Consider the following 26,713-nt stretch of genomic DNA (forward strand, 5'->3'; position numbering starts at 1 on the left):
CCGATGGGATATAGCTGGCTCATGGCGCGCCAGCAAAAGATACGCAAGCGTCGGCGGACAGGACAGGGCGGCGCACAAAACACTCCACCGCCAGGAGCCCAGGACCTTGCCGGCGGGCGAAGCCTGTACAGCTGTGCTGCTGCTAGCCTGCTGCCACCGAATTTACCGCCGTGCTTTCAAATCAGCCTGCTTTGACTGAGCGTTGCTTCGGGGACCTGCAGAGCAATCAAACCGCACCTATCTCTGTTCACACGCAAATTTCCGATGGATTTTCAAACAACAGTGACGGAAATATTGATATCACACGGATCAACGACGGTTCTACGATTTCAAGGCTTGCCCAAGTGCGCTGGCCATCTACTAAGAAAAACATATACCATGATCAGTGGATTAAACGTCCACGATTAAATCAAGAGTTAAGTAAAATGATCAATCTAATACAATAATTTAATAGTGTTAGTAAAATGCTCAATCTAATACAATAACTTGACAAATGGGTTAATTTAGTACAATAACTATTGGCGCGGATTGGTCCAACAACTTTAAAATTTAAAATGTTCAATTTAGTGCAATAATTTTATATAAGTTGATGCAAGGTGGATGTTATAACGAGCAACATATTCGCTAATACTGGGTTAGGTATATATTCACGTCGGATCAAACTATTGAGCATTATTTGACCATAGATATTCACGTCGCAAAGGCAATGTTTTGACCAAAATTAGAACTTTCATTATTTCAGGCAATTAATGTTATGTCTACATATTAATTATTTTTATACAACAATTTAATTTTAATTAAGAATATTTAATTTCATATTCAATATTTATAAGTTCACCCTCACAGTTTTTTAAATGCTTCGTCGTATGCATTGTTCGGCTACACAAAAAACTATTATTTTACTACATACTAACAATATCTTTTAGGATTTTGGAATAAATATTTTTAAAGCCACACGTACTTGTTTAGAAAGGGAAAATGAGCTAAAAGAATAGAGACAAACATGCTTGTATACAAATATTGAATACATGTGCAAAACAAATCTAAGGTCCCAGGATCCCTATTTTGAACTTTAGTCTTTCGGTAATACTAATGACATAATTCTAAAATATCATTCATTTTCAAATAATAATAAAAATATTATGTACACAGTGGAGATGCAACACCTTGGTTATGGTCAACAATTTTTATCGACAAAAATCAAGAATTATTGACTGGAAGAAAATTCACATGTCCATCTACTATGCTTAATATGTTGTTGTTATAACATTTGGATTGCAAGTGCACTAATTTGCTAAGTTATTGTGCTAAATTAAGCATTTTATAAGTTGTTGGACCATGTCAAGTTAATTTATAAGTTGTTGGACCAATCTGCACCCACCTGTCAAGTTATTATACTAAATTAAACAGTTTACAAGTTGTTGGACCAATCTGCACCCACCTGACAAGTTGTTGTATGGTGAACGCAATTTACTCTTAAATCAAAGCAGAAAACAAATGACAAGGGGCGACAGTTGGTATTCATCCAGAAAAAGGAGTTTGCATCATGTTAAGCTAGTGACTCGCAGGTTGGCCACATTACATGCAAGGTAACAGAGCAAATTAACTTCTGCTATCACAGCAGAAATAGCTCAAGATGGCTCGTCTAGCAAATTCGACCTACAACTTTTAAGATGAAAACAAGGCGAGAGCAACGGATGACCCCTTTCTCAGTCTAGTTGCTGCAATATCAAAAGTCTGAGACCACCAAGCCTTGCCAAGATGCTGATCCGATCGGTAATGCACGGCACACTTGATCTTCCCGATGCAAATATTGATGGTAAATTCGTCAGCCAATTCATCTACTAGTTCAGGAGGCACCAGCAGGAAGAACCTTCCCAATTGAACCCCATCATGCAGCGAGTTACTCCTCACATGAGAATCCATTTGAAACACATACCTCCCTTTGTCAGATTCAGCACGGCGGACGGCTGAGATCTTGGATGAATAGCATGACCCGAAGGACTCATGGGGCCTGATGCAGATCGTGGTGAGAGCATTGCCAATGTCGGTGGAAGTGTTCACCACAAGAAACATGGACCGGTCCTCCCCGACCAAGGTTGTGAAGCGGCGGTGCCGTGGGATGCAGATCCTCTGGGCCTTGTCGTAGTGGAAGTTTGTCGGCAACCATTTGTGCTCGGTGACAAAGTGATCGAGAAGCGATCCTGTTGATCCTTTGAATGAGCAGCCATCCTCTGGGCAGAAGCATGGAGCATGGACGCATGTCTTCTCATGCTTCTCTTTCTGGTGGTATACGATATATGAACTGCTTGCATCCATAATTTGCGTTTGAGCATGGCACTTTCACAGTGTCGACCACTTGCTCAAGTGCAAAGCAGCGGCAGAAGCCAATTCCTCGGCAGCAGAATGGGCATGTGTTGCAAAGCTTTCCACGGCATGCAAAACATACAGCATGTCCGACCTCGCACTGAAGATTAAGAAAGTTAGCATGTTATTCAACAACATGCAACGAGTAAGTGATAATGACATATTTTGGAGATACACTCAACAATGCAATGCCTTCTTAGTACTTTCAGTTCATATAACACCCTATAGAAAGAATCTCTAAGTTGTACAGCAATCTCATCATATCTCCTAGGTTAGGTATGATGGTTGCTATTGTAAGTTGTAACAGACCATTTTTTTTCTTTCTATATATAATAAAAAATACATAGCTCTCTCAAGTGTTCGAGAAAAAAAAGGTGAAAGAATCTACTCCTGCTTCTATCAAGATTGCTTGACATGTTTCACAAACAAAATGTTGCTAATCATGCCTTAAAAATCAAAGGCTTTACCAGGCCACAAGGTCAATGTTTTTCTTCCTTTTCTTTTAAAAAGTACACGTCCTGAAACCAAAAAAAAAAGTGTAGTTTCTTTATTGAGGCGGCACACTGACTTTCAACTATGGCACATAACTAAGTCTAGAGCACACTAGGTCAGAAAACGTTCATTTGTTGTGTACTCAACCTCATGGAAAATTGAGCCTATAAAATGTTCTGTTTTGAGGCACCAGCAGTGGGATCCTAAAATGTGCCAGCTGGGCAACATAGCAAGAGCAGCAGCCAAGCAAGTAAATGAATCAATTGCATTAATAAAGCCCCATTGCGCCATAAAAATGTCGATCCATTTATGTATGTCTTAGTACTTCTATCGAAACATGTAGAGCAGCCACCTTAATTCTTAGGTTAAAGGGAAAAGAACACCTCCATCTAACTTGATTATGTACCTGCTTGTCAATTCGGGTTGATTTTGGAACCAACCTAACCTACATAACTGGAATATAAAAACGAAACTGACAATTGACATCCATGATATCCTTTTCTTAGAATCAAGATCACACATATAATGACTTGTACTGTGAGAAGCTATACATCATATCCCAAATCATCAAATAGGCCAAATATATTATTTTCCCACTAACCGTGGCACATAATTGTAAGTCTAGAACACACTAGGTTCGGAAAAAAAAACATGCTCTTCATCTGTTGCTTCCTTGACCTTGCGAAAAGTTGAGGGCAAAACTTGTGTTTCGAAGCAGCAGCGATACGATCCTAAAAGTTTTCATTTGGACATCATAGGAAAAACAGTGATCAAGCAAATAATGGAACAATTGCAGTAATAAAGTTCCTTATGACAGCAAAATATCCATGCATTGATATCTTGTATCTTCTAGGGACAGAGGAAGATGGCTCACCTTATTTCTAATTATATATATATTTATTTATTTCCAACTAACCTCATTCGGTAATTTCGTACTTACTTGTCGATTGGTGGATTACTGAACCGACCTAAATTAATGGAGTATCGAATTGGGCACACCCCCAATATGTCCCTATCCCTCACCATTGAAGAACGAAAACTTAAGGTCAGAGCCATAATAGTACTTGTCTTTTCTAGTAAACACTTGTACTATGTGAATCTATCCCATCATATCTTAATCATCGAGTAAACCAAATACATCATTGACCCATCTATTCATTCTATTTTATCCAGGCCAACCTCAACATTCAGAAAAGAAACCACATTTACCTATCCAGGCAGGAAGTAGATCGAACAAATGCAGCCTATACGGAATTGCAAATTTCGGAACAACACTCAAAATACAGATCAACAATGGTCGAAGCAGCAGCAGTAGACGGAGTAGATGCAACAAATGTTGTGAGTGGTTGCTGTGGTGATCACCTGGTAGATTGGTGGCCGGAGGGATTCGCAGCAGATCGTGCAGTCAAGAACATGTGAGTCCATCTTGACAAAGATCTCGCAGTCCAGCCTTCCAGCCTCACCCGCGGCCTGTTCTCCTCCGCCACCATTTCCACCCCGTCCCCCTCCTCCTACCGCCTCCTCCCCCATCTGCACTCGCCGTTCTTGGCCCTGTTTCCCGGAGCGAGGCAACGCCGTCATCGCCCGTCCCCCTCTTCTTCCGCCGTGGAAAGGCTCCTCTTTTGACGTCGGAGACGCGGGCGCATTGCGGACTCGGAGTAGAGCTGAGCGGGAGGTTTGATCGGAGCAGAGCAAGAAGAGGAGGGTTTGATGTGACGGAGGAACAGGACCGAAAACCTTGTGAAGGTAGAGCGACTGCCCTTCCCGGAGTTGGTAGCGAAATTGCTACGCGTCCACGGAGGAGTTGGGGCAAACCGCACACGTAAGTGATACTCTACGAGACAAGTTCTAGGTAAGTTAATACGGGCTTCCGTCCGATCGATTCGCGACAACTCGCATGGCCCCGTTCTCACCTGCATCTGGCCCCCTGCCCCCTCTATTCCATTTTAGAATTCACATGAAAAATATACGATAAACAAATATGTGCAAAGATTTGCATACATAATTTATACGAGAAAGATTTCATACAAATTTATTCGATGCAAAAAGTTTGAGAACAAACTTTCGTGAAACAAAATTCGGAAAAAAAATTTGGACAACAAACATTCGGGAAAAAATTTTAAAGAAAATTTAGAAAACTTTTGGAAAGAATTTCTGAATAAAGATTTGTCAGAAAAAATTTAGGGACAAAGATTCATGAAAAAAATGTTGAAGAAAAGTTTATAGAAATTTTTTGAAAAAAAAAAGGAAAAGGAAAAAGGCGCTCCCTGGCGTGGGAGCAACGCGCGGCGAACCGCGCGTCGGCGGGGGAAGCCGCCACTCTCGGTGGGTTAGCTCGCCCCGGCCCCGGCCCCACGCTGCCGCGGGGGAGCTCGCCCATGGGGCCACGCGCCGCCGCTCTTAGCGGAGGAGCTGCAGCCCACCCCTGGCACGCACGCCGTCGTATCCTGACAACGTCGACCTATCCGACCTACCTGCGGTGACCTCACATAGGCCGTGCACTCCCGCTCGCCGCCGAGTAGCCATGACTGCACGTGACGCCTGCCACCGCCGGGGCCTGAGGACGCCGGTCCCTCCGCCGAATCTAGGGAAAATGGAATGGAGAGGTGGGAGGTGAGGAAAGAGAAAAGGAAAAGGGAGGAGGACTGGGCAAGACTGCGGGAGCCGGAGAAAAATGTGCAAGGTGACATGCAAGTCCCGCCATGTGCTATCAACCCTGCAGAATCAGCATTGCGGGTTGTGCTTGTGCCTGTTGTAGGTGAAATAACTCTGGCCATTTTTTTTCTACAACTTGTGGGGTTAGAAAAACATTCGGCAAAACAACTTTTTTTAATTATTTAAAATAGATAAAAATGGAAATGTTCACAATGCCCTTCATTATTTATTTCTTCCATTTTTTCTCTTCATATTTCTTTTTTCTCACTTCTTTTTTTGTCTTTTCCTTCGTCTCTTATTATTTTTTTCCTTACCCCTGTTCTTTTCTTATCCGCTCGTAGCGATGACCCAACGCCGCCTTCCTCCCCCTTGCACCCCAGCGCCACCGTCCGCCTTGCCCCCAACGCCTCCACTCCCATCGCCACTAGTCTGCCGCCCCAGCGCCGCCTCCATCTGCCAGCCCCTAGCTCCACCTCCCTCCACCTCGCCGTCCGCCAGCCCAGCGCCGCCTCCGTGGGTCATGATGGGAAAAAAATAACAGATGCCCCCACACGTGAGGGTGGAGCTGTGGGGAGCTAATTTTTTCGGTTTCTCCACTGAAAGGTTCCAAGAGCTCCTGGACTGGAGTCGTTTTGCTCGTGCCTTGGCTTGCGGTGAAGCCCTACCAAGGGATCTAAGGGGATGTTTGGATTCTTGGACTAAAGTTTAGCTCAGGTCATATCGGACGTTTGATGCTAATTAGGAGTGTTAAACATAGGCTAATGGAAAAAATAATTGCATAAATGAGGGTTAATTAGTCCATGATTAGTACATGTGATGCTACAGTAAACATGTGCTAATCATGGATGATTAGGTTTAATAGATTCGTTTTGCGAACCCTAATTTATATAATTATTTTTATCATTAGTCTATATTTAATACTCCTAATTAGGATTCCAAATGACCAGGCTAAACTTTAGCAGAAGATCACAACATCTCCCGGGCTGGTCGAGGCGTTCTAGGCTTGTGTCGTTGTGCGTAGTACAGGATACTACGGAGTAGACTAGCTGCATCATTGCACGGTGTTTTATTTGTTTACAACTTTGGCATTTTATCAAAAATAAAATACAAGTTTGACATGATTAATCGTATTTACGTGGGCGGGAGCATGTAGAAATGAGGTTTTAGGGATAGACGTTTCACAATAATACTAGGTGTCAAAACCATTGGTCGACCTGCAGAAAACAACAAAAAGACAGCAGACGAAGCAAAATCGCAACCGCGTCACCGATAGAACCTGTCATCCATCCAATCCTAGAGAAGTAGAGGCTCTGGGAGAGTGGGAGGATCAAAGCTTCATTGGCATTGCTCGTCTCTTCGACTTGGGGGGTGTTTGGATGCGAGGTACTAAATTTTAGGAAGGGTCACATCGGATGTTCGGACACTAATCAGGAGGACTAAAGATGAGCTAATTATAAAACTAACTGCAGAACCCCTATACTAATTCGCGAGACGAATCTATTAAGCCTAATTAATCCATCATTAGCAAATGGTTACTGTAGCACCACATTGTCAAATCATGAACTAATTAGGCTTAATAGATTCGTCTCGCGAATTAGACTCCATCTGTGTAATTAGTTTTGTAATTAAACTATATTTAATACTCCTAATTAGTATCCAAACATTCGATGTGACAGGTACTAAACCCTGCATCCAAACAGGTCCTTGATCACCGAAGCTTTGCGGAATCAAAACAAATCTCGCCATGTCAAAGACGAGCCCCGGATTCCCGGATACAACATCGCGAGTCAAGGGGCGAGAGGATGGGCATGTCAGGAGCGTTCGGCTCTCCCAGTTCCCGATTCTACCATAGCCAAACCATGACTTTGTTTTTTGGAGAGAAAAAAAACAACCCAAAACCCATGAAGTGCATGTAGTTCCCAGGATGGAATTCTCACAACCGAATATCTTTCCACTAGCTAATCTTAAGATTATTCATCCCAAAAGCCTGCGATTTGGTACTACTAGTACTTACTGATCAGCTTTCTCTGATAACCTTCTTGGCATTGAAAGAAGATTGATGACTGCTAGAAAAGGTCTAGAAGCCAATGACATGCTCACAACATCGTGCGACATGTCACAAATCTATCATCACCAGCATCTTAGCTAACTCAGACACAATTTACACGGTTAACATGACCGAATCACGGAGTATCACTGAAGCTCAGTTCGAATAATACGGTATTACTTTGGTATGCTAGTTGCAATTGTGCAGGACCAAGGGCTAGTTCATATACTAAGATCCAAAACCATGATTACCAGAAGCGCCTGTAGTTTTCCAGATAGAATTCTAACACCTGGAATGTCTTTCCACTAGCTAATCTTGAGAGAAAACCATGATTATCAGAAGCACTTGTAGAGTTGTCTTCTAGACAGAAATCTAACACCTGAAATATCTTTCCACTAGCTAATCTTACTTGAGAGTATCATCCCAAAAGCTTGCAATTTGGTACTAGTGCTTATTGATCAGCTTTCAATGATCATCTTCTTGTCTTCGACAGGAGGTTCAGCTCCCGTCGAGCGATCGATCCGGACGGAGAGGAGCAGCTCCCTGTTGCCCCCGCACAGCATCTCCCTGGGCACGGCGAAGTACAGCTCCTTCTCCGGCGCGGCGCCGGCGCCGTCGGCCAGCGCGCTGCTCCTCACCGGCACGGTCGCGAAGAAGTACCCGCCCTGGAGGTCCGCCGCGCGCGGGGGCGGGTTCGCGTAGAACGTGCACGTGTACCGCGGGAACGCCGGCGGGTTGGCCATGGCCCGGACGAGCACCACCGACACCGCCGCGCCGTCGCCCAGCGGGCCCACGGCCATCAGGAACTGCGACGCATCGTCCCCGCGCAGCAGCCGGAGGTCCCGCGCCGGGGCAGGGACCGGTGACCCCGAAGCCATCGCCGCCGCCGCGGGCACAGGGACGGCGAGCGGGAGGGGCGTGCCGTAGGCGAGGTCGTAGACGGCCCAGTAGTGGTCGGCGACGAGGTGGGCGGCGAGCGCCCGCGGCGAGCAGAGGAGGAAGCAGCCGGGCTCCGGGCAGTGGCAGGGGGCGTGCTCGCAGGTGCCCTTGTGGTTGGCGCTGAGGAAGTAGGGGACGAAGGCCCTGCAGCCGTACTCGTCGAAGTCGCACGGCACGCGGAGGTCGCCGAAGAAGAGGTCGAGGCCGGGGCAGTGCGCGTAGGCGGAGAAGGCCGTGCCGCGGTAGCGGCAGGTCCGGCACCGGCGGCCCGGGAGCTTCACGCGGCAGCTGCAGCACGCCAGATGCCCCACGGCGCACTGCACGCGAACAGGAGACGACAGCCATTACAAATCAAGAAATTGCTGTTTGCAGATGGGGGCAAGCGCACACGGAAATCATATGAATCCAACCTGGTAGATGGGTGGCGTCAACTCGCAGGCGCACAGCGAGCAGTAGAGCTTGGCCTTGTCCACCTGAACCGCCGTCGGCGGCTGCTTCTCCGGCGACTCCGATGGGACGATTGCTTCCGCTCCTTGTGGTGCGGCTTCAACCAGTTCGTCGTCTTTCCCTTCGTGCTTGATCAGTTGGGTACCGAACAGCAGCGGCCCGTCCCTTGCCCTCTTGCCGCTGCGCTTGACGCTCTCCGGCGGCGGCGGCGGCGCGAGCAGCTCGGTCGGACTAGCCTTTCCTGCCTCCATGGTATCCCCAACTGGCCGGACCCCAGAAAGAGAACGGCTTTCTAGGATGCTCCGTCGTACCACGGCGCACTACCACGGCAGAGGAAAGAGATTGTTCGAAATTTGGATCTCAGAATCGGATTCAGCAGGGGCATTTTTTGGCATTTAGTGGACCGTAATAATATGTGTGGTAAAGAAACTTTTTTCTTTCTGCGGTGGATAGGGGGTGTTTGGTCTTTGGTTATTTAGTTCAAAGTTCCTGTCACACGCGTCCAATGTTTAAATACTAATTAGGAATATTAAATATAAACTAATTACAAAACCAACTGCATAGATGGAGGCTAATTTGCGAGACGAATCTATTAAACCTAATTAGTTCGTGATTAGCACATGTTTACCGTAGCATCACACTATTAAATCACGGACTAGGCTTAATAAATTCATCTCGCGAATTAGCCTCTATCTGTGTAATTAGTTTTATATTTAACTTACGTTTAATCCTCCTAATTAGCTTCCGAATATTTGATGTAACATGGACTAGACTTTTAAACAAGGATCCAAATACCTCCTTCTGTTGTTGATAGATTTTTGCTGTCTAAATCTGTCACTTTTTTTACAAATAAAAACATGACACCTAAGCAAATAAAAACTGACAGATTTCAACACAAACAATCTGTCAAATTTGTCAAACAGGTTAACCAATTCTTAACGGGTTCATCAATAATCCACAATTCGTTAAGAACTGGCTCATGACGACAAACATATTATCAAACGAATACAATTGGGCCAACTACATAGCATCAGATTAAGGCCAAAATATTGCACATGCAAACAAAAGACCTGAGGCCACAGCCCGCATCATAATCTGAAACAATCAACAAAATAAGCAAATGGAATTTGCATCTAAAGATAGCTGATACAAAGAAGGTGCCGGCGTCGACGCAAAAAAGCTGCATACGAAGCTGCAGCGGTGGTGACAAGGCAAAGGAATCCGATCTAAGGAGGAGAAGAAACAAAGGTGCAAAATTCTCCATATATCCTTGGAGTCTGCAATTCTCGTTTCCATATTCTAAATAGATTCAGAATCACGTAGAACCTGATGAAAATTGTAGAAGGATGAACTGAAAAATAGCAACTACATCAGAGATAAGAGAGAACAAATATGGTAGGATAAGCAGTTTTGTTTGTAAATTTAGTATTACAAACCTGCATTCCACTGAATTCTTGATGACAGGAAGCACATCACAACAATCAGTTGGCACAAGAAGATAAACCTATAAATTAGAATAAATTATATTCATGACAAATTAATCAGCTAGCAACAGGAAGAACAAAAACCAATGGAGGAAACAAAGACCATGCACTTATATATACAGTTTTAGAGGGTAATCAACTCCATGCTACAACTTACTGACTGCAAGAAAGAGAACAAACATACGAGGATGATGAGTCGCTATGGCAAATGATAGGACAATAAGAAAATAAACATATGGGATCTAAATGACACAACTATCTGTACAGCTCAAGTAATCTCAGAAGCTTAAGATATTCAAATAAACAAAGCATGCCATGATCATAAGAATTTAGTATATATATGTACAGGAAACATTTAAAGTATTTACTAGATAACAACATAGTTCATACAACTTATAACTGCAACATAAAGTGATTTGGCCTTCAAAATATAACTTATAATAAAAAACTAAAGTTATATTAACTTGAAACAAAAAAATAAACGTGCAGAAAATAAAAAAAATCTAGTAGTCGGAAGTAAAGCATAAAACAAAAAAATGAAATGACAATGATAATTATACCATAGTACTCACAACTACAAAATTTGTATTCAATAACGGTTTATTTGTTATATCGTACACCGCATATCATCGCATCCGACAACCCCAAACTCAGAAATATCAAGCAAACAATAATATCAGGTGAAATAAGGGCTGCACCTTGATTTTGAACTCTATCAATCTGTCATTACAACCAAGAGTGGTCAGGATAATATCAGAAATATGTAAATCATCAAACCTTTAGGATCACCATCAAACAAAATGATAGACAAATATTTGCAAAGTGAAGAAATATAAAGAAAAAGAATATAGGCAGAGAAATGACAAATGGTAAGGTTTAAATACAGTGACTAGGACATGTTAGCTGCACGAACTGCGCTCTAACAAACTATTATTAGCCATGCAGAATAATTAGGATCCACGCAAATTTCACATAAACTAAAATGTTGAAGGATCAATATGTATTAATGCTCCCTAACCTTAGACATGTCAAATAATTAATAACACCAGAAGTACATGACAAACAATAACCTTGGACACACCAAAAATACATGACAAACAATAAGCTTGGAATTGATATCAGAAAAAAGCAAGAATAAATCAAATGAGTCAATCATTACAAATAAAATGGACATACACAAAATCATTTACAAGTCTCATGTGTATCACAACATAAAATTAGACTTCAACCCATTAATAGCTAAACTACAAATTGCAACCAAAAACACTTTCCACCTCAAGACATCACGAATAGGTGCACAAATCAACAACAAAGGAAGCATTTCATTAAAAAAAAATGGAAACCCAACATCATTATGTGAGGAATTATCTCATATTTTAACCCAAGAGATCAAAACAGGAAAATAAGAGAAAAAAAAGTAACATTGAAAATATGGTACTTACAGTCCAGATAAAAAATCTTTCAAAAATAAATACTAGTTAAAGTAAACTGTAACTTATGTAAAAATTAGATTAAGTGCATTTGAGCCATGGTCACTACTAGGAAATCTATAATCTAAACCTGGCCACAAAGACATACAAGCAAAAATGACCTACAGTAATGAATTAGAAAAATATCTCAATCTAGCTACATATTTTTGATTCACCCAAATGATAGCCATATTTCTCATTGGGTTTCAGGAGTGAATGCAAAAAAAACTGACCTCAAATGCTTTGGTGTATGCTAGTTGCTAGCGCAACAGGTGGTAACATGTGTGCAACAACACAAAGAGATAGGAGAGAGCACACTATATAACAGGAACAGAAAAAACAGAGGAGAATGTAAGCGCTTCCACGTAACTGTGAACATTGTTTGACATGATCATCAAATGTTCAACGTCTCGCTGTCACAAAGTACACTACACACATATGATGTGACTACGTGCTACTACTTCATTTGTCGAGCACCTAGGCAAAGAAGATAGTAATTGGTGAATAATAAATGTAAGAAAGCAAAATGATAGCAAAATCTATGACTTCGGAACGCCTGCAATACTACAAGGAACAACCTAATGTTTGTGCTTGAACAGTAACACTATCGCAATGAACAAGTTATTTATACCACAAAGTATCCACAAATACATAGATCACCAATGAAGAAAAATACACTGTTCAACACAAATATTATCAACACACATGATCGGGAGCAACTAACCTTAGATTTGACCTGCAACCAACGAGAGGGAGTGTGCACGCGGCCGGGGAGAGGGGCACGGCAACGGGTGGGGAACACGAACACGCTCGCTCCCAGCGTTGATTCAGGGAAACAAAACTGCAGCCAACAAAACATAGAACAAGATATCAAATCACAACGAGAACCCAAAGACTCAAGCAGCCCAAAGCACGCACATAGAGAAATCCATCAAACAATCAGTCAAATCGAACAAAATTCGTACAAATAAAGGAACAAACCTTCAATCTAGGCACCATAGTGGCTGCGTTCTTTACTTGAGATTCAATTGGAGAAACAAGGGAAAGAACGAGCAAGGCCAACGGCGAGATCGAACACCTCACGCCTGCGCCTTACGGTTTTTGGAGATTCACACAGGAAGAGGGAGAAGGAAAAGCAGATTGCCAACACAGATATCAAAGCACGATCTGATGGACTAGAATTCGACAGATTTTAGTTAAAGAAATCTATCACAAAACTCAACATTTATTCGCACTCAAAATTGTGATGTCAAACTGAACATAAAATAGTGAGATTGTCACTTGAACCCAATATTCGTAAATAAAAAAATAATCGGAAGATTGGAATTCCCTGTCACTTGAAATACATGCATTTAAAAATGATAATAAATTCTTTTAACAGCAACTTTGTTTGGATGTGCTACCTCTGGTTCTTAACTCGTAGCGCTGTGTCATCCCGGTCCCCAAACTTGCAAAACGTATAATTAGGTCCCCCAAACTCGCTAATTGTACCATACAAGTCTAAAATATTCATAACTTGAGTTAAACTGCCCATGTGACAGCTGACTGTATTATGATATGGACATAATAAGTGGGGCCACACATCAGTTCCATCTATGATATGGACATAATAAGTGGGGCCCACACTCAGTTCCATCTATGATATGGACATAATAAGTGGGGCCCACGTGTCAGTTCCATCTCTCCTCTGTCCTCGCTATCTTATCCATCACTGTCTTCCTCCACGCGTCGTGCCTCGTCACCTGCCCTGGATGCCCCGGCCATCCATGATGCCGACAAGATCGAGGACTTCGTACTCTTCCTCTGTGCCATCGTCCTCTCCCTTGCGACCTCGTCACTTCCCTGCTCGACGACCCGGCCAAGGCCAAACACTTCGCGTAGCTCTCCTAGTCCCGCATCCCGCTGCACCTGTTCCCAGCAGTTGCACGATGCAAGCACGAGGCCACTGTTGGATTTAGGCCCACGTGTGTGGTCCAATCTAAAAATTCCAAAGCATGCACAACCTTAAGTCCCATATTGCTAATTCAAGGAGAGGTTGCCTTGCTTAAATATAGGAGTCTCGTCTCTATGCATAATAGGTGCATATTAGAGAGAAGGAGACTGTTGCTACACGCACGCGCAGCACGCGCGTATTTTTGTGTGAAAAAATTGTGTGACGTGTATAGTTGGCTATTATTTGTGCGGTTTCTATTTTTTTATGCTGAATAATGCTTTAATGTGATTGAAACTGTCGTTTTAAATAGCAATAAAGTGTGTCGGTTTCTGCTATTTGATTGCAGCAGTTTCTATCATTCAAATGGGCAGTTTCTGCTGCTTGATGAGGGGAATTTGATGCGCTATGAGGCCTATAACACCAGGAGACATCCTGGTTGTAAGGCACGCGGTCACTCGCTCGTCTCCCCACTTGCGCACTCCATTTTCACTGTGTTGAACCTCTTGTTGCTACGCCTCGTTGGCCTTTGAATTTGGCGTGCACCGGACTTGAAGGAAAGCGGGATCTCCGAAACCACTACCGCGAGACTCCTGCACGGGGCGGCAATCAGGTTTTTTGGCAGCGTCTACACGCGACCGCTTGGTGATTCTACAACTTGCTTCAAAACGTTCGACTTCGTTCTACGCGGGATCATTGAGTAATTTCCTTGTGCAATGCTTTCATCATTTTTTATCTATGTATTTTCCTTCAAATAAAATTCGAACTGTACTTTAGGCACATATTTCCAACAGCCACATGAGCGGCGGGCGATAGGCCATCTAGCATATGTCAGCTCTTGTGTCGTAAGGGGCCATGTGCCAGTGTCCCTGGCCACCAGTCCCCTGGTTCATGGCTATGCCACTATGGGCAACTAGGCATCCGGCGGTCCTGCAGCCATTGGGCAAATCGGCAAATTAAACCAGCAAGCAGGCAAGCAACAACAAGCAAGCAAAGTAGCCGCTACTATCCAAGAGGGTGTTTGGATACGAGGTGCTAAACTTTAGCAGGGTCATATCGGATGTTCGGATGCTAATTAGTAGGACTAAACATGAGCTAATTACAAAACTAATTGCACAGATGGAGTCTAATTCGCGAGACGAATCTATTAAGGCTAATTAATCCATCATTAGCAAATGGTTACTGTAGCACCATATTGTCAAATCATGGACTAATTAGGCTTAATAGATTCGTCTCATGAATTAGACTCCATCTGTGCAATTAGTTTTGTCATTAGACTATGTTTAATACTCCTAATTAGTATCCAAACATCCGATGTGACAGTTGCTAAAGTTTAGCAGGAGATATCCAAACACCCCCTTAGTTCTTGGATTCTCCCATGTGTACAACATCTTTCGTTTTGGCTTTTGAGGTACTTGAGTGCAGCCGCCGGTCGCCATAGGTGGGAGCTCGGCCGATGTGAGGAGATTGGGGAGAAGAGAGATGGAACTGATGGGGTGGGTCCCACTTGTTATGTCCACTTTATAATACAGATGGGCAGTTTAACTCAAGTTATGAAGATTTTGGACTCGTATGGTACAATTAGCGAGTTTGAGGATCTAATTATGCGTTTTGCAAGTTTGGGGACCGGATGACACAACACTACAAGTTTAAGGATCGGCGGTAGACTTTGCTCAGGAAAAAAACTGATAAGATCTTTTTGAACAGCAAAGGCTTTCTTCAAAGAGCAACCGACCCATTGTGACTTCACAAAGCTAACATGACAGTCAAGATCGATGAGGTTCAATACAAGGAGTGAATGAGGACAATCTGTAAAGATGTATTGTTTCAAATCTTTGTAAAGATGAATTGTTTCAAATCTTTGCAATTGATCCATTGTGACTTCAGCTTTAATTATTTCAAATATTTGTAAACATGAATTGGAAGGCACCCTGTTTTGCTATGTTTGGTAAATATAGCATACGAGTGGGGCATAACATTTTTTTTACACCAGAACATCATATGATCCATATTAATTTTGAATCTTGATGTGAAGAAATATCCACAATCAAATACGAAGTTCAATAGTAATTACAAATTTCAAGCTTAGAGCAATTAAAGTTATTAATATCCATAATTCTTAGATTAAATGGAAGTACAAACCATATTTTCAAATGAAAGAGAGAGAGTACAAACTCTTTCAAAAATAACCGTGGAATGTCAATGCTAGCTCTTTTTCAAAGACAATCAACTCTGAAATTGTTTCGTATACAAAGTTATTTATTTCATACCGTAGCATCTAACTTTATTAAAGGTAGAAACGCTGCATGTGATATTGCATTATTGCGGTGGAGGTAGCACCGTGACGAGCAACAAAACACCGTGACGAGAACGGTGGCAGGCTTGCAGTGTATGTAGTACAACTACCGCTGTCTGTGTAGCAGGCACCGTTGCAGGCATGCAGGATTGATCCTGAGCCCAGCTTTGGTCATCAGCAACTTTCATGTCTGCTTGGCACTAGTCAAATAATGCACCCTACTCGAACTGGATAAAAAACTTTACTTTGCAACATTATCGTTGTAATAATATGATTTATGTGTAAATTCCCAATACCAGTTCTTTTCCTCGCCCCGGACACTTGTTTGGAACGTAGAAAATTTAAAATACCGTAAACGTTAAATGGTTTCATGTAACGTCGCAGATGAAATTTTTGGGCTTCAAATGGCAAAACTGGTTACAAAACACAAATTCACAGGTGGAATTTTGTGGTACCAGGTGAAAAGGCCTTATTTTTACCAGCGTCCAAGTGCAAAGCCCAAGAAATTTTGTTGCAAAATGCTCAACTACCTCAAGGATCAATGATCAAACATGCCCGGCTGGTAGGCAGACACAGCATTACTGAAACAATAACAGAAATGGCAAATGCAGTAGAACGGAATTGCAAATAGCATATTGTTCTCCATCACAATTTTCATTGGAGTTTTTGATCGCGCACAATTCAATCACTGCGAGGCTGGAGATGTTAACATTTGCACTCACACCATTGGCATCCATTGCAGAGCTCCCTTCCAAGTTCCAACTAAACTAGACAAGGACTGATGAAAGAACCCTGAATTTTTTTTCGAAAAGTCAGGCCAAGAACTAAGCAGAAACATTAAGCTTTGCGAGACGATGCATTAGCAGAGCGAAGCGAGGCCGGAGCTGGATCGAGCACGTCAATGCGGACTCTGATGTTCATCTCCTTAGCCGGCCCGTTCAGCATCGGCGGCGGCACGTACAGCGCCATCCCCTCCTCCACGGCGGTCCCGCCGGGCACCGCGCAGCTCGCCACGTCGGCCTCCATCATAAGGCGCCGCCCCTTGCCGCCGGCGGGCGCGCCCTGCGCCGCCGGCGCCGGAGTCTGCGCCCAGAGCATGCACGTGAACCGCGGCCCAGCCTCCGCGGCGGCGGCCGTCCGGACGCACGACACCGACACGGCGAGGCTGGCCGCGCCGCGCGGGCGCACGCACAGCGCGAACAGGCGGCGCTCGTCCCCCTCGACGACCAGGAGGTGGTGCGGCTCCCCCGCAGGCACGCGGAGCGGGTGCGGCTTGCCGTAGCCCGGGAGCCTGTCCAGCGGCCAGGCGTGGTCGAAGGCGAGGTGGTCCCGGAGCCTCGGCGGCGACGCCGTGAAGGGGCACCCGGGCACCGCGCAGTGGCAGGGCGCGTAGGGGCACGCGTCCTGGTGCGCCGCCGTGGCGTGGTACGCGACGGAGCGGCGGCAGCCGTACGCCCGGAAGGGGCACGGCACCCTGGCGTCGCCGACGTACAGGTCCAGCTCCGGCCCGCAGTGGGCGAAGGCGGTGGCGCCGCCGCACCTGCGACAGTGGCCCTCGTCGCGGCGGTCGCTGCGGCAGGCGCCGCACAGGAGGTGCCCGGCTTCGCACTGCAACAAGAAACACGACGGCACGGACAAGGTGCAACAAGAATCAATCTTTGTCTCTTCCCATGGCCATGGCCACTGCGGCAAAACCCCAAACACGAGAAATTTCATCGCGAACATCACCTTGAAAATGGGAGGCTTGAGGGGGCGGTTGCACTCGGTGATGGCGCAGTGGAGCAGCTGCGCGTCGATGCTGATGTCGATCCGCGGCCGCTCCACGCCTGGACTGGCATGCTCGGCCACCGCCGCTCCTGCGCGTGAGCCTCCGCCGCCGTGGGCGGCCTCTCCCTCCCCCGGTTCTTCCTTCACTCCGGCACTGGAGCCCGGGCAGCAGGGAGCGGACAGTACCTTCGTCGTCTTGCTGCTCTCGCCGCTCGGCGACGGCAAGAGCCTCTTGGGTTGCTCCTCGGCCATCTCCGCCTGCATCTTCAATGGTGATTGGTGAGGACAACACAGAGGTGACCTGCTAATAAAGTAAGCTTTCTGGTCTTTTTGCCTGGCTCGCGCGGTGAACTGTGGTTAGTGGGAGTAAATAAAAAAGAAAGAAAAAGTAGGCATTTAGTGATCAGAAGAAGCAACAACCTCTCCATCCATTTTGACCCTTATAAAGTCCATAAAATACCAAACATATGAACTAAACCATTTAATCCTCTAATCCAAGACGACGGACTAAAATGGACTAAAAACCCTGAAGACACTCCTACCCCTCATTTATTACCTCCCTCCCGCCCGACCGCCTTCGCCGGCCTCCCGCCCGCCGCCCCTTTTTGCTGCACTGCAATTGCCAACAGCGGAGCACGGCAGCGACAACCCTGTACCATCTAGGCCTTCACCTTCATGAATCTGAGCAGGAGTTTCCATCTTCAAAACATGGGTAGTATCATCTTTGTTCATCTACATTAATAAACTTTAGTCCATGGATTTAAACAGGGTAGGGACTAAAGTTTAATTCATGGACTAAAGGAACCAAACAAAGGCTAAACATTCAAAAATATTTGTATCCTTTGCATCCACGAACCCCAGTCAATTCAAAAATATTTGTATCCTTTGCATCCACGACCCCCAATCAATCTCTTCGTACCTTATAAAAAAATCGCTTCATGCCATTTGCTAACTTTCTACATCAAGATGATTACCAATTTTCCAATGCAAATTTTACTTGCACTTGTATGCAAACTACTCCTAGTCATAAAGGATTTGTGACTTGTCGACACTTATCTACACGACGCAAAAGGAAGAGAGACCGTGCAATGCATCATGGAACTAGCAAGTTGGGTACTTGGATGGCTATGCAATTGCGGCTTTGTTTAGTTCCTAATTTGGGAGTAGCAAAATTGGCATTTTGCCATAAATGCGCAACTGTAGCGTTTCGTTTGTATTTGTGAATTATTGTCCAAATATTGACTAATTAGGCTCAAAACATTCATCTCGCAAAGTACAACAAAACTGTGCAATTAGTTTTTTATTTCGTCTACATTTAGTACTTCATGCATCTACCGCAAGTTTGATGTGATGGGGAATCTTCTTTTTGCACAGTGTCAAAGTTGGGAGTTTGGAGGGAACTAAACATGGCCTGCAATCGGTATATGCACATCCATCTCTCATCTCTGTGCTAAAGTTGGGAGTTTGTCATAAATACGCAACTGTAGCGTTTCGTTTGTATTTGTGAATTATTGCCAAAAATTGACTAATTAGGCTCAAAAGATTCGTCTTGCAAAGTACAACAAAACTGTACAATTAGTTTTTAATTTCATCTACATTTAGTACTTCATGCATGTACCGCAAGTTCGATGTGATGGGGAATCTTCTTTTTGCATAATGTCAAAGTTGAGAGTTGGGAGTGAATTAAACAAGGGGTAAACATGACCCAAAACTCGAAAAATGGAATCGCCCATCGCATTCCCGGAAGGAACGCTGGGTCAAAAAGCATGAAAGGATGTGTTCACGTCTGTCAACGGAGGCACAGAGCCACAGGGGACAGGCTTTTCCCTCTCACCGTGTCAGGAGGTCTGAACCGGCATTTCTCACGGCAGCTACAAAAGCCAAGTTCCTTCCTCTCTGCACCTCTCTCTTGTCAGGCACGGCGATGAAGCCGACGTCGGTGGGGAGCCGCATGGCCGGCGGCGAGGGGGCGAAGGAAGAGACGCCGCAGCTGTCGGGCCCCGTAGCGGCCAACCATGGAAGGCAAGAAAGCAAGCCCCGCGAAGCAGGAGTCGTCGTTTCGTTTGGAGCCCGGTCGCCGGCGGCGGCGGCGCCGCGCCCGAGGAGGCTGACGACGGTGCTGGTGGTGGACAAGGCCAGGCTCTGCTGCTCGCTGTGCTCCCTCGCCTTGAAGCGCCCCATCTACCAGGTCAGAAGACATGGCGACGCAATACCCTACTACTAGCTCTGATCTCTCCCCAACACTTGGATGCTTGTTGACGCTGTTCGATTTAATGGCGTGCAGTGCGCGGTGGGGCACCTGGCGTGCGGCAGCTGCCGCACGAAGCTCCAGGTCAACGCCTGCCGGACGTGCGGCGACCGCGGCGCCGCCTCCGCCTACGCGCTCTGCCCCGGCCTCGACGTCTTCTACGGCGAGCTCCACCTCCCGTGCCCCTACGAGCCGTACGGGTGCAAGAGCTACATCCCCTACTACAAGGCCGCCACCCACCAGGGCGCGTGCGAGCACGCGCCGTGCCTCTGCCCGGAGCCCGGCTGCGCCTTCGCCGCCCCGCCGCAGGCGCTGCTCGCCCACCTCGCCGCCGCGCACTCCTGGCCCGTTCACAAGATCCCCCGCTTCGGCGCCATCCACGCGCTCCGCGTCCCGGCGGCGGGGCCGGACCGCCTCCTGGTCGTGGCGGAGGAGGAGGAGGTGAAGGAAGGGGAGGAGGACGACGGCGATGACGACAAGGACGACGACATGGAGGGCCCGGAGGTGTTCGTGCTGTCCGTGCGCGCGCGCGGCGAGGCCACCGCCGTGTCGGTGGCGTGCGTGAGGGCGAACGCCAGGGCCGGGCCGCAGTACAAGTGCGTGCTCTGGGCGAAGGCGCCGGCGACGCGTGGCGCGGCGGGGCGCGCGGCCCGCCGCCTGTGCATGGAGACGGACGTGCCGAGCTGCGCGCAGCCCGGCGAGGCCGCCGTGGAGGACGGGATGTGGCTGGGCGTGGCGCCGGTGATGGTGCTCGGGGCGTCCAGGGAGATCCACCTCAGCGTGCTCATCGACAAGATCTGACCGTGCCCTGGAAGCGGCCCTGCCCACCTCCGCCGTCGCCGCCTCTATCGGGGGAGGGATTCGTCTCCGTTCAAGTGTAGGATTAGATAGTGGTTTTCGTAGCAATTCCGTGGATGTCACTAATGAATTTGCGGTTCGACTGTGAAGTAGTAGTAGCTCCAAAGAACTGAAATTTGCCCAAGGTTTTCACCGGTCTTATGTGGATGGTTGATATTTTGGTGTGATCCACCTTATAGTGTTCTCATTGGTTCTGTAATGTTCTCTCACCTGAAGCACTTTCTTTTTCGTGTTGCAATTATAGCACAAATGCAATTTTTTGTGGTACTGTATAGTTGAATCCTAGTGCTTCAGAGAGAGAACATAAACCATGGAAATTTAGGACCATCTCTGAAGTAGTAAAAGGAAGAATAAGACATGGCGTTGGAGGAAGTTGATTTCTCAGTGACTGGTGAGTACCAGTTTAGTTGAAGCAGGATACCTAGGTAAAGCTGGAACACTATACTTGAAGATCGGAGAAGTACCATGTTGAGTTGGTCATTACTTGTTTCTCCTTGGATCGGGGTAATGTCATTACTTGTTTCTCCTTGGAGGAGGAAGATAAATGGCCTGTTCGCTTCAGCTTATTCAGCCGGCTTATCAGCTACCAAACAGTGTTTTTCTCTCACAATAAATCAGCCATTTCAGCTTTTCAGCCGGCTTATAAGCTGAAGCGAACAGGCTCAAAGATAGTAGACTGTTATAATAATCACTAGGTTACAAAAATTAGCAATGTACCCAGTTGAATCTTCCATTGATTCAAACTACGTAGCTTTGAACTTTGAACAGGCACAGGCAGCAGGGCAACCAAATACGGAGTACGTTGTACGTCTAGGCCATGAACTGGGCTTTCTCTTGCACAGATTACTTTCATCGGCCCAATGGCCCGTCTTCATGGCAAACGAGCAACACGGACAAGACGGTGCTAATACGGCTAAACTTTAACCCTGTCATATAGGATGTTCGGATACTAATTAGGAGGACTAAACATAAGCTAATTACAAAACTAATTGCAAAACTCCTAGACTAAATCGCGAGATGAATCTATTAAGCCTAATTAATTCATCATTAGCAAATGGTTACTGTAGCACCACATTGTCACTTAATAGATTGGTCTCGCGATTAGAGGTAGTTTTGTAATTAATCTAGATTTAATACTCCTAATTAGTGTCCAAATATTCGATGTGATGGGGACTAAAATTTAGTCCCCTCCTCCCAAACACCCCTAACTAATAACAACAAGACATCCTCTCTCTCTAAAAAAAGGCATGACCTTGTAACATCCATTTTTCATTTTTGCGCTTCCATAATCCTTCATTTTTGCAGAGGTTGTGCCTCAATAATTACCGTGCAAGCAAAAGGACTAGCTGCTGCATGTCAGTTGCTGATGGGGACATGTTACTCAAGGAATAAACGTCATCCCTAGCCAACACACAATGCTCCAATGTACGCTCTGAGCTTGTGGCCGACAGGCGACACGACCGGCCAGCAGGCGAGATACGCACATGTGCGCATACGTATATGGCCTCCCGGTGGACCGAGAAAAAAAAAAAAGACAGTGACTACGCTACGCCAGGTCGCGGGTGGCGGTGCTTTGTAAGTAGCGTGGCACTATCAACAACCTGATGCATGCCGACTCCTGAAGAAAAGGAAAAGACAAGACTGCTGACGAGACTGAAACTGAATACAGCTATCATCTGTAACTATGACGAAACCAAAAGCAAAAGGTTTCTTCTGACAAACAAATTATATATGATTGCAGGTTAAGGGGGTGTTTGGGAAACACATCCTAAACTTTAGGACATGTCACATCGGATGTTTTGATACTAATTAGAAGTATTAAATATAGTCTAATTATAAAACTAATTGCACAGATGGAGTCTAATTTGTGAGACGAATCTATTAAGTCTAATTAGTCCATGATTTGACAATGTGATGCTACAGTAACCGGTTGCTAATGATGGATTACTTAGGCTTAATAGATTCGTCTCGCGAATTAGTATAGGGGTTCTGCAGTTAGTTTTATAATTAGCTTATGTTTAGTCCTCCTAATTAGCATCCGAACATCCGATGTGATACTCCTAAAGTTTAGTACCTCGTATCCAAACACCCCCTAAGTTAACCGAGCATTGCTTGATGCTTGAAAGAGAGAAATTAGAACATGACAATTCAATATCAAATAAAAAACTTCGAATGTAATAGCTACCTTCTCAGTTTATCAATATCAAACTGTGATCAAACTATAATCAAAATTCAAAACTAAAATATTTTTATATCAAACTACGTAATACTATCTTGTTCCTTTTCGAGACAGTATAGGGCTGGCTATGGATTTTTTAGTTGAACTGAAGGTAAAATAGAGGTAGCCATTACATGAAACATGCCATTCTGTAAAAACATGCCAACATTTCAAAAAAAAAAGTCAAATAAGAAGAATGGTTACGAATAGCTGCAAAGTGGGTAAGAATTCACTGTTTATATGGGTTATAGCTGCAAAATGCTTCCATGTTCTTACATTAATTTGATTTGCGGGTGACCAGCTCTCTGCCATGAGAATCCATGTCAAGAGTATGTAAAATGCAATGGCTTAAATAAGTACATCAAAGTTACTGGCAAGATCTACAGATACGTATTCTGAATGAAAGACAACACAGAGCAAGTTGCAGGAAGAGAGCTTAACAACACAGAACAAGGTAAATGCAGATTAATTTGGTGTATTCGCTCACTTGATTAAATAAATCTGGAACAAGGTTAGAATAGCACCCAATTCTCACTTTATGAATCACATACGAATGATGAATTACAGGCCTATTTAGAAAAATGTCATTCCAAGAATAATCACACAACAATAACAAAGGATGAACCCCAGGGCCATAAGGTGCTCTGATGGAGCCTCTGTACTGTTTGAGACACCAAATACATTGCAATGAGAATTCAGGGGAAGATATAGCTCAAAAGATTTCCATCAACAAATTCTAAATGATACTTTTGCCTGACAGAACTGCATAGCTCTGTGCCTTGATGGCACTAGATATCGACTTGCAATCCACATCCTATCTAGGGAGCAAACTAGCAGAGCAAGTACTCCAGTAGCTCAAGCAAGCAATCAGCCAAAGCTGATCACAGGTACAATATAAAAAAACACTAGTCCATACATCAGCCCAACCAATCTCAACCCATCAGAGACACCCAATTCCATTCTATGACTATACTGCAAGCAGGGACAGAGGGACACTAATCTTGGTGACTAGTGTCTCATTATTTAAACCTATCAATAAATTCACAAGTACATAAACCAAGGGCCTAGCAGGTTTTGAAGGGCAATAAGTCATCAAATTTTCAGAAGTTATTGAGGCAAGTATGTCTCTAGTGAGCATATAAATCAGATCAAGGCACAAGCAGGTTTTGAATGGCAATAAGTCGTCAAAATTCTAAGAAGTTACTGCAAATCTGATATAGATTATTGTCTCTACGAGCTTACATGCTGAATAAAAGTGTACACGTATATATGAGATTTGTACTGACAACTTCATAGCTAGGCAAATAATTAAGTAACATCACTGTATATTTTCCTATTGCTACTTAATTTGTTGATGAAAGACCAAGGATCTTGCAAAATTTGTTGATGAAAGACCAAGGATCTTGCAAAAAAACTCTTATGAATTTGCAAGAAAAATACTTCTCAATTGAGCATTGCCTGGACTTCTACATGTCTGGGTTGAGTAATATACTTCTCAATCAATAGTGTGTTTACACCAAATCATGCCGCAGCTGCCCGTTGCGTGCTCAGTACAGAATCCACAAAATCATCAGGTCCTCCAGTAGCTTGCCGACCCACAATAGTCACAAAGATCTGCAAGATCTAGGAAATCAGGAGAGGTGAAAGGGAAGAACTCACATGTGCCGAAGAGCAAGACGATTTGGAGGCGCCGTGGTGGATGTACAGGATGCGGCCGATGTAGAGATTTCGCTGCAGGTCGACACATCGAGTGAGCGGCGGCGTTGCCGTTGACGGGGAAGCAGAGCGGCGGCGCCGGACGGGAAGGCGTAGGGGCAGCGGCGCCGGTTGGGAAGGCCGACGGACGGCGGCGCTTGGACAGAGCGGCGGGGGCTTGGCGAGTTGGCGCTAGCTTCCTCGCGTCGCTTCGGCGGCGACGGCACTCGGGGATGCGCCGCCAGGACCCTCGAGGTGAGGAGGGCTCGCCCCGGAGAAAACTCGTGGATGCGGTCAGGCGTCCCCGTCTCATGGGCTCCCAAACGACGAGGCGATATGAGCGCAACCGCCGGCATCCTCTCAAAGCACGCAGCAACCGCCGGCGAGCCGGCAACCGCCGCGATATGAGTGCGTCCGTACATATCCGCCGCCATGCCCCACCTCCTCCGCAACTTCCACTTTCCCTTGCCCAGCCATCCTGATCAATTTGGTTCGCCATGGCCACTCCGGTACAGCCTGCCGCGTCTCGTTCTCCTCCTCGCCCTCCTCCTCCGCCGCTGCCGCTACCACCGCCGCCGCCTCACCACGACACGACGCTCACCCTGGCGCTCGCGCTGCCGCCTCCCGCGTTCGCCTGCGCGCTCTCCCCGAGGCCGCTGCAGGCGCGGAGGCCGCGGCCGGACGGCGCTGCCTCGTCCTCCTCGTTCCCCAGGGTGCGGTCCTCGCCCACGGGGGACACGCTGCCGTGCACCGAGTGCGGCAAGCGGTTCGCGTCGTGGAAGGCGCTGTTCGGCCACATGCGGTGCCACCCGGAGCGGCAGTGGCGCGGGATCACGCCGCCGCCGCACTTACGGCACGACCACCACCAGCAGCAGCAGCAGCAGCACGCCGTGGGCGCGCCGCCCCTCGCCGTGGCGGCGGCGGCCGCGGGCCAGCAGTTCACCGTGCAGGAGCGCGAGATCGCCGCGAGCCTGCTCATGCTCGCCGGCGCACGTACTCCCGGCGTCGGCAAGGGCAAGAAGGGCGTCCTCGCCTCGTCTAGCGCGAAGAAGGAGAGCTGCAGCACGCCGGCTTCTTCGCCGACCGCCGCCGCGCCGCCCAAGTGCGACGACCACAAGTGCAGCGTCTGCGCTCGCGGGTTCGCCACCGGGCAGGCTCTCGGCGGGCACAAGCGGTGCCACTGGGAGAAGGCATGCGCAGAGGTGATGGCGGTTGCAACACCTAGCAGCTGCAGCCCGTTGCTTGCAACGTCAGAGGAGGTGGTGGCGGCCACCACGCTGGACCTCAACCTGCCGCCGCCGGGGACGATGCTGGCATTGCCATGGAAGAGCGATGAAGACGGCAGCTTGAACGCGGCGCTGGATTTGAAGCTTGGGTACTAGAGTTAGCGTTGGACTACTTGGTAGGTTTGCTATATATGTAAATGTAATCTAGCTATGTGCATGTGTATGATGTTGGTAGCTTCGTTTGAATCTTCAATTCTCTGGCCGTGCTGATCCAGAAAGGAAGTTTTTCTGATCTATCTGAATTGGCGGCTTGCTTAATCTGAAGTCTGTAGTGTATGTACTAACTGTAAGTCTGTATATGCTTAGCTCATGTGATAATATAATGTGTTAAATAACATGTGTTTTGTTCAGTGTGTCTAAGTAACATGTGTGTTTGATTAACCGTGTTTGTCGCGACAGTTGTGTCATTGTTCAATGTAGTTGAATTTGTATGTTCAGTTGGAGTTGATTGTGGCAACTCTAGTCTTTCTTATATGAATGTAACCTGCCAACTGAAATTACCTGTTGTTATCTGC

The 26,713-nt window shown here is 46.0% G+C and overlaps 3 protein-coding genes and 1 pseudogene across 3 annotated transcripts; 2 read left to right on the forward strand and 2 right to left on the reverse strand.

The window, feature by feature from the left end:
- Nucleotides 1–1,564: 1,564 nt before the first annotated feature.
- LOC117856166 (putative E3 ubiquitin-protein ligase SINA-like 6) lies at nucleotides 1,565–4,440 on the reverse strand (annotated as a pseudogene).
- A 3,249-nt stretch (nucleotides 4,441–7,689) lies between these two features.
- LOC117858494 (uncharacterized) lies at nucleotides 7,690–9,271 on the reverse strand. Its single transcript, XM_034741568.2, has 2 exons — nucleotides 8,911–9,271; nucleotides 7,690–8,817 (listed from the first exon to the last, which is right to left on the reverse strand). Exons 1-2 carry the CDS (start codon nucleotides 9,196–9,198, stop codon nucleotides 8,020–8,022), a joined length of 1,086 nt encoding a protein of 361 aa, XP_034597459.1. The 5' UTR covers nucleotides 9,199–9,271; the 3' UTR covers nucleotides 7,690–8,019.
- Nucleotides 9,272–19,735: 10,464 nt separating this feature from the next.
- LOC117855911 (uncharacterized) lies at nucleotides 19,736–21,259 on the forward strand. Its single transcript, XM_034738310.2, has 2 exons — nucleotides 19,736–20,081; nucleotides 20,178–21,259. Exons 1-2 carry the CDS (start codon nucleotides 19,818–19,820, stop codon nucleotides 20,940–20,942), a joined length of 1,029 nt encoding a protein of 342 aa, XP_034594201.1. The 5' UTR covers nucleotides 19,736–19,817; the 3' UTR covers nucleotides 20,943–21,259.
- Nucleotides 21,260–25,295: 4,036 nt separating this feature from the next.
- On the forward strand, nucleotides 25,296–26,509 carry LOC117858773 (zinc finger protein ZAT2). Its single transcript, XM_034741901.2, has one exon. It carries the CDS (start codon nucleotides 25,410–25,412, stop codon nucleotides 26,292–26,294), a length of 885 nt encoding a protein of 294 aa, XP_034597792.1. The 5' UTR covers nucleotides 25,296–25,409; the 3' UTR covers nucleotides 26,295–26,509.
- The last annotated feature ends 204 nt before the right edge of the window (nucleotides 26,510–26,713 follow it).

The sequence above is a fragment of the Setaria viridis genome, chromosome 5 (assembly GCF_005286985.2).
Source record: "Setaria viridis chromosome 5, Setaria_viridis_v4.0, whole genome shotgun sequence".
In the NCBI taxonomy this organism is placed as follows: domain Eukaryota; kingdom Viridiplantae; phylum Streptophyta; class Magnoliopsida; order Poales; family Poaceae; genus Setaria; species Setaria viridis.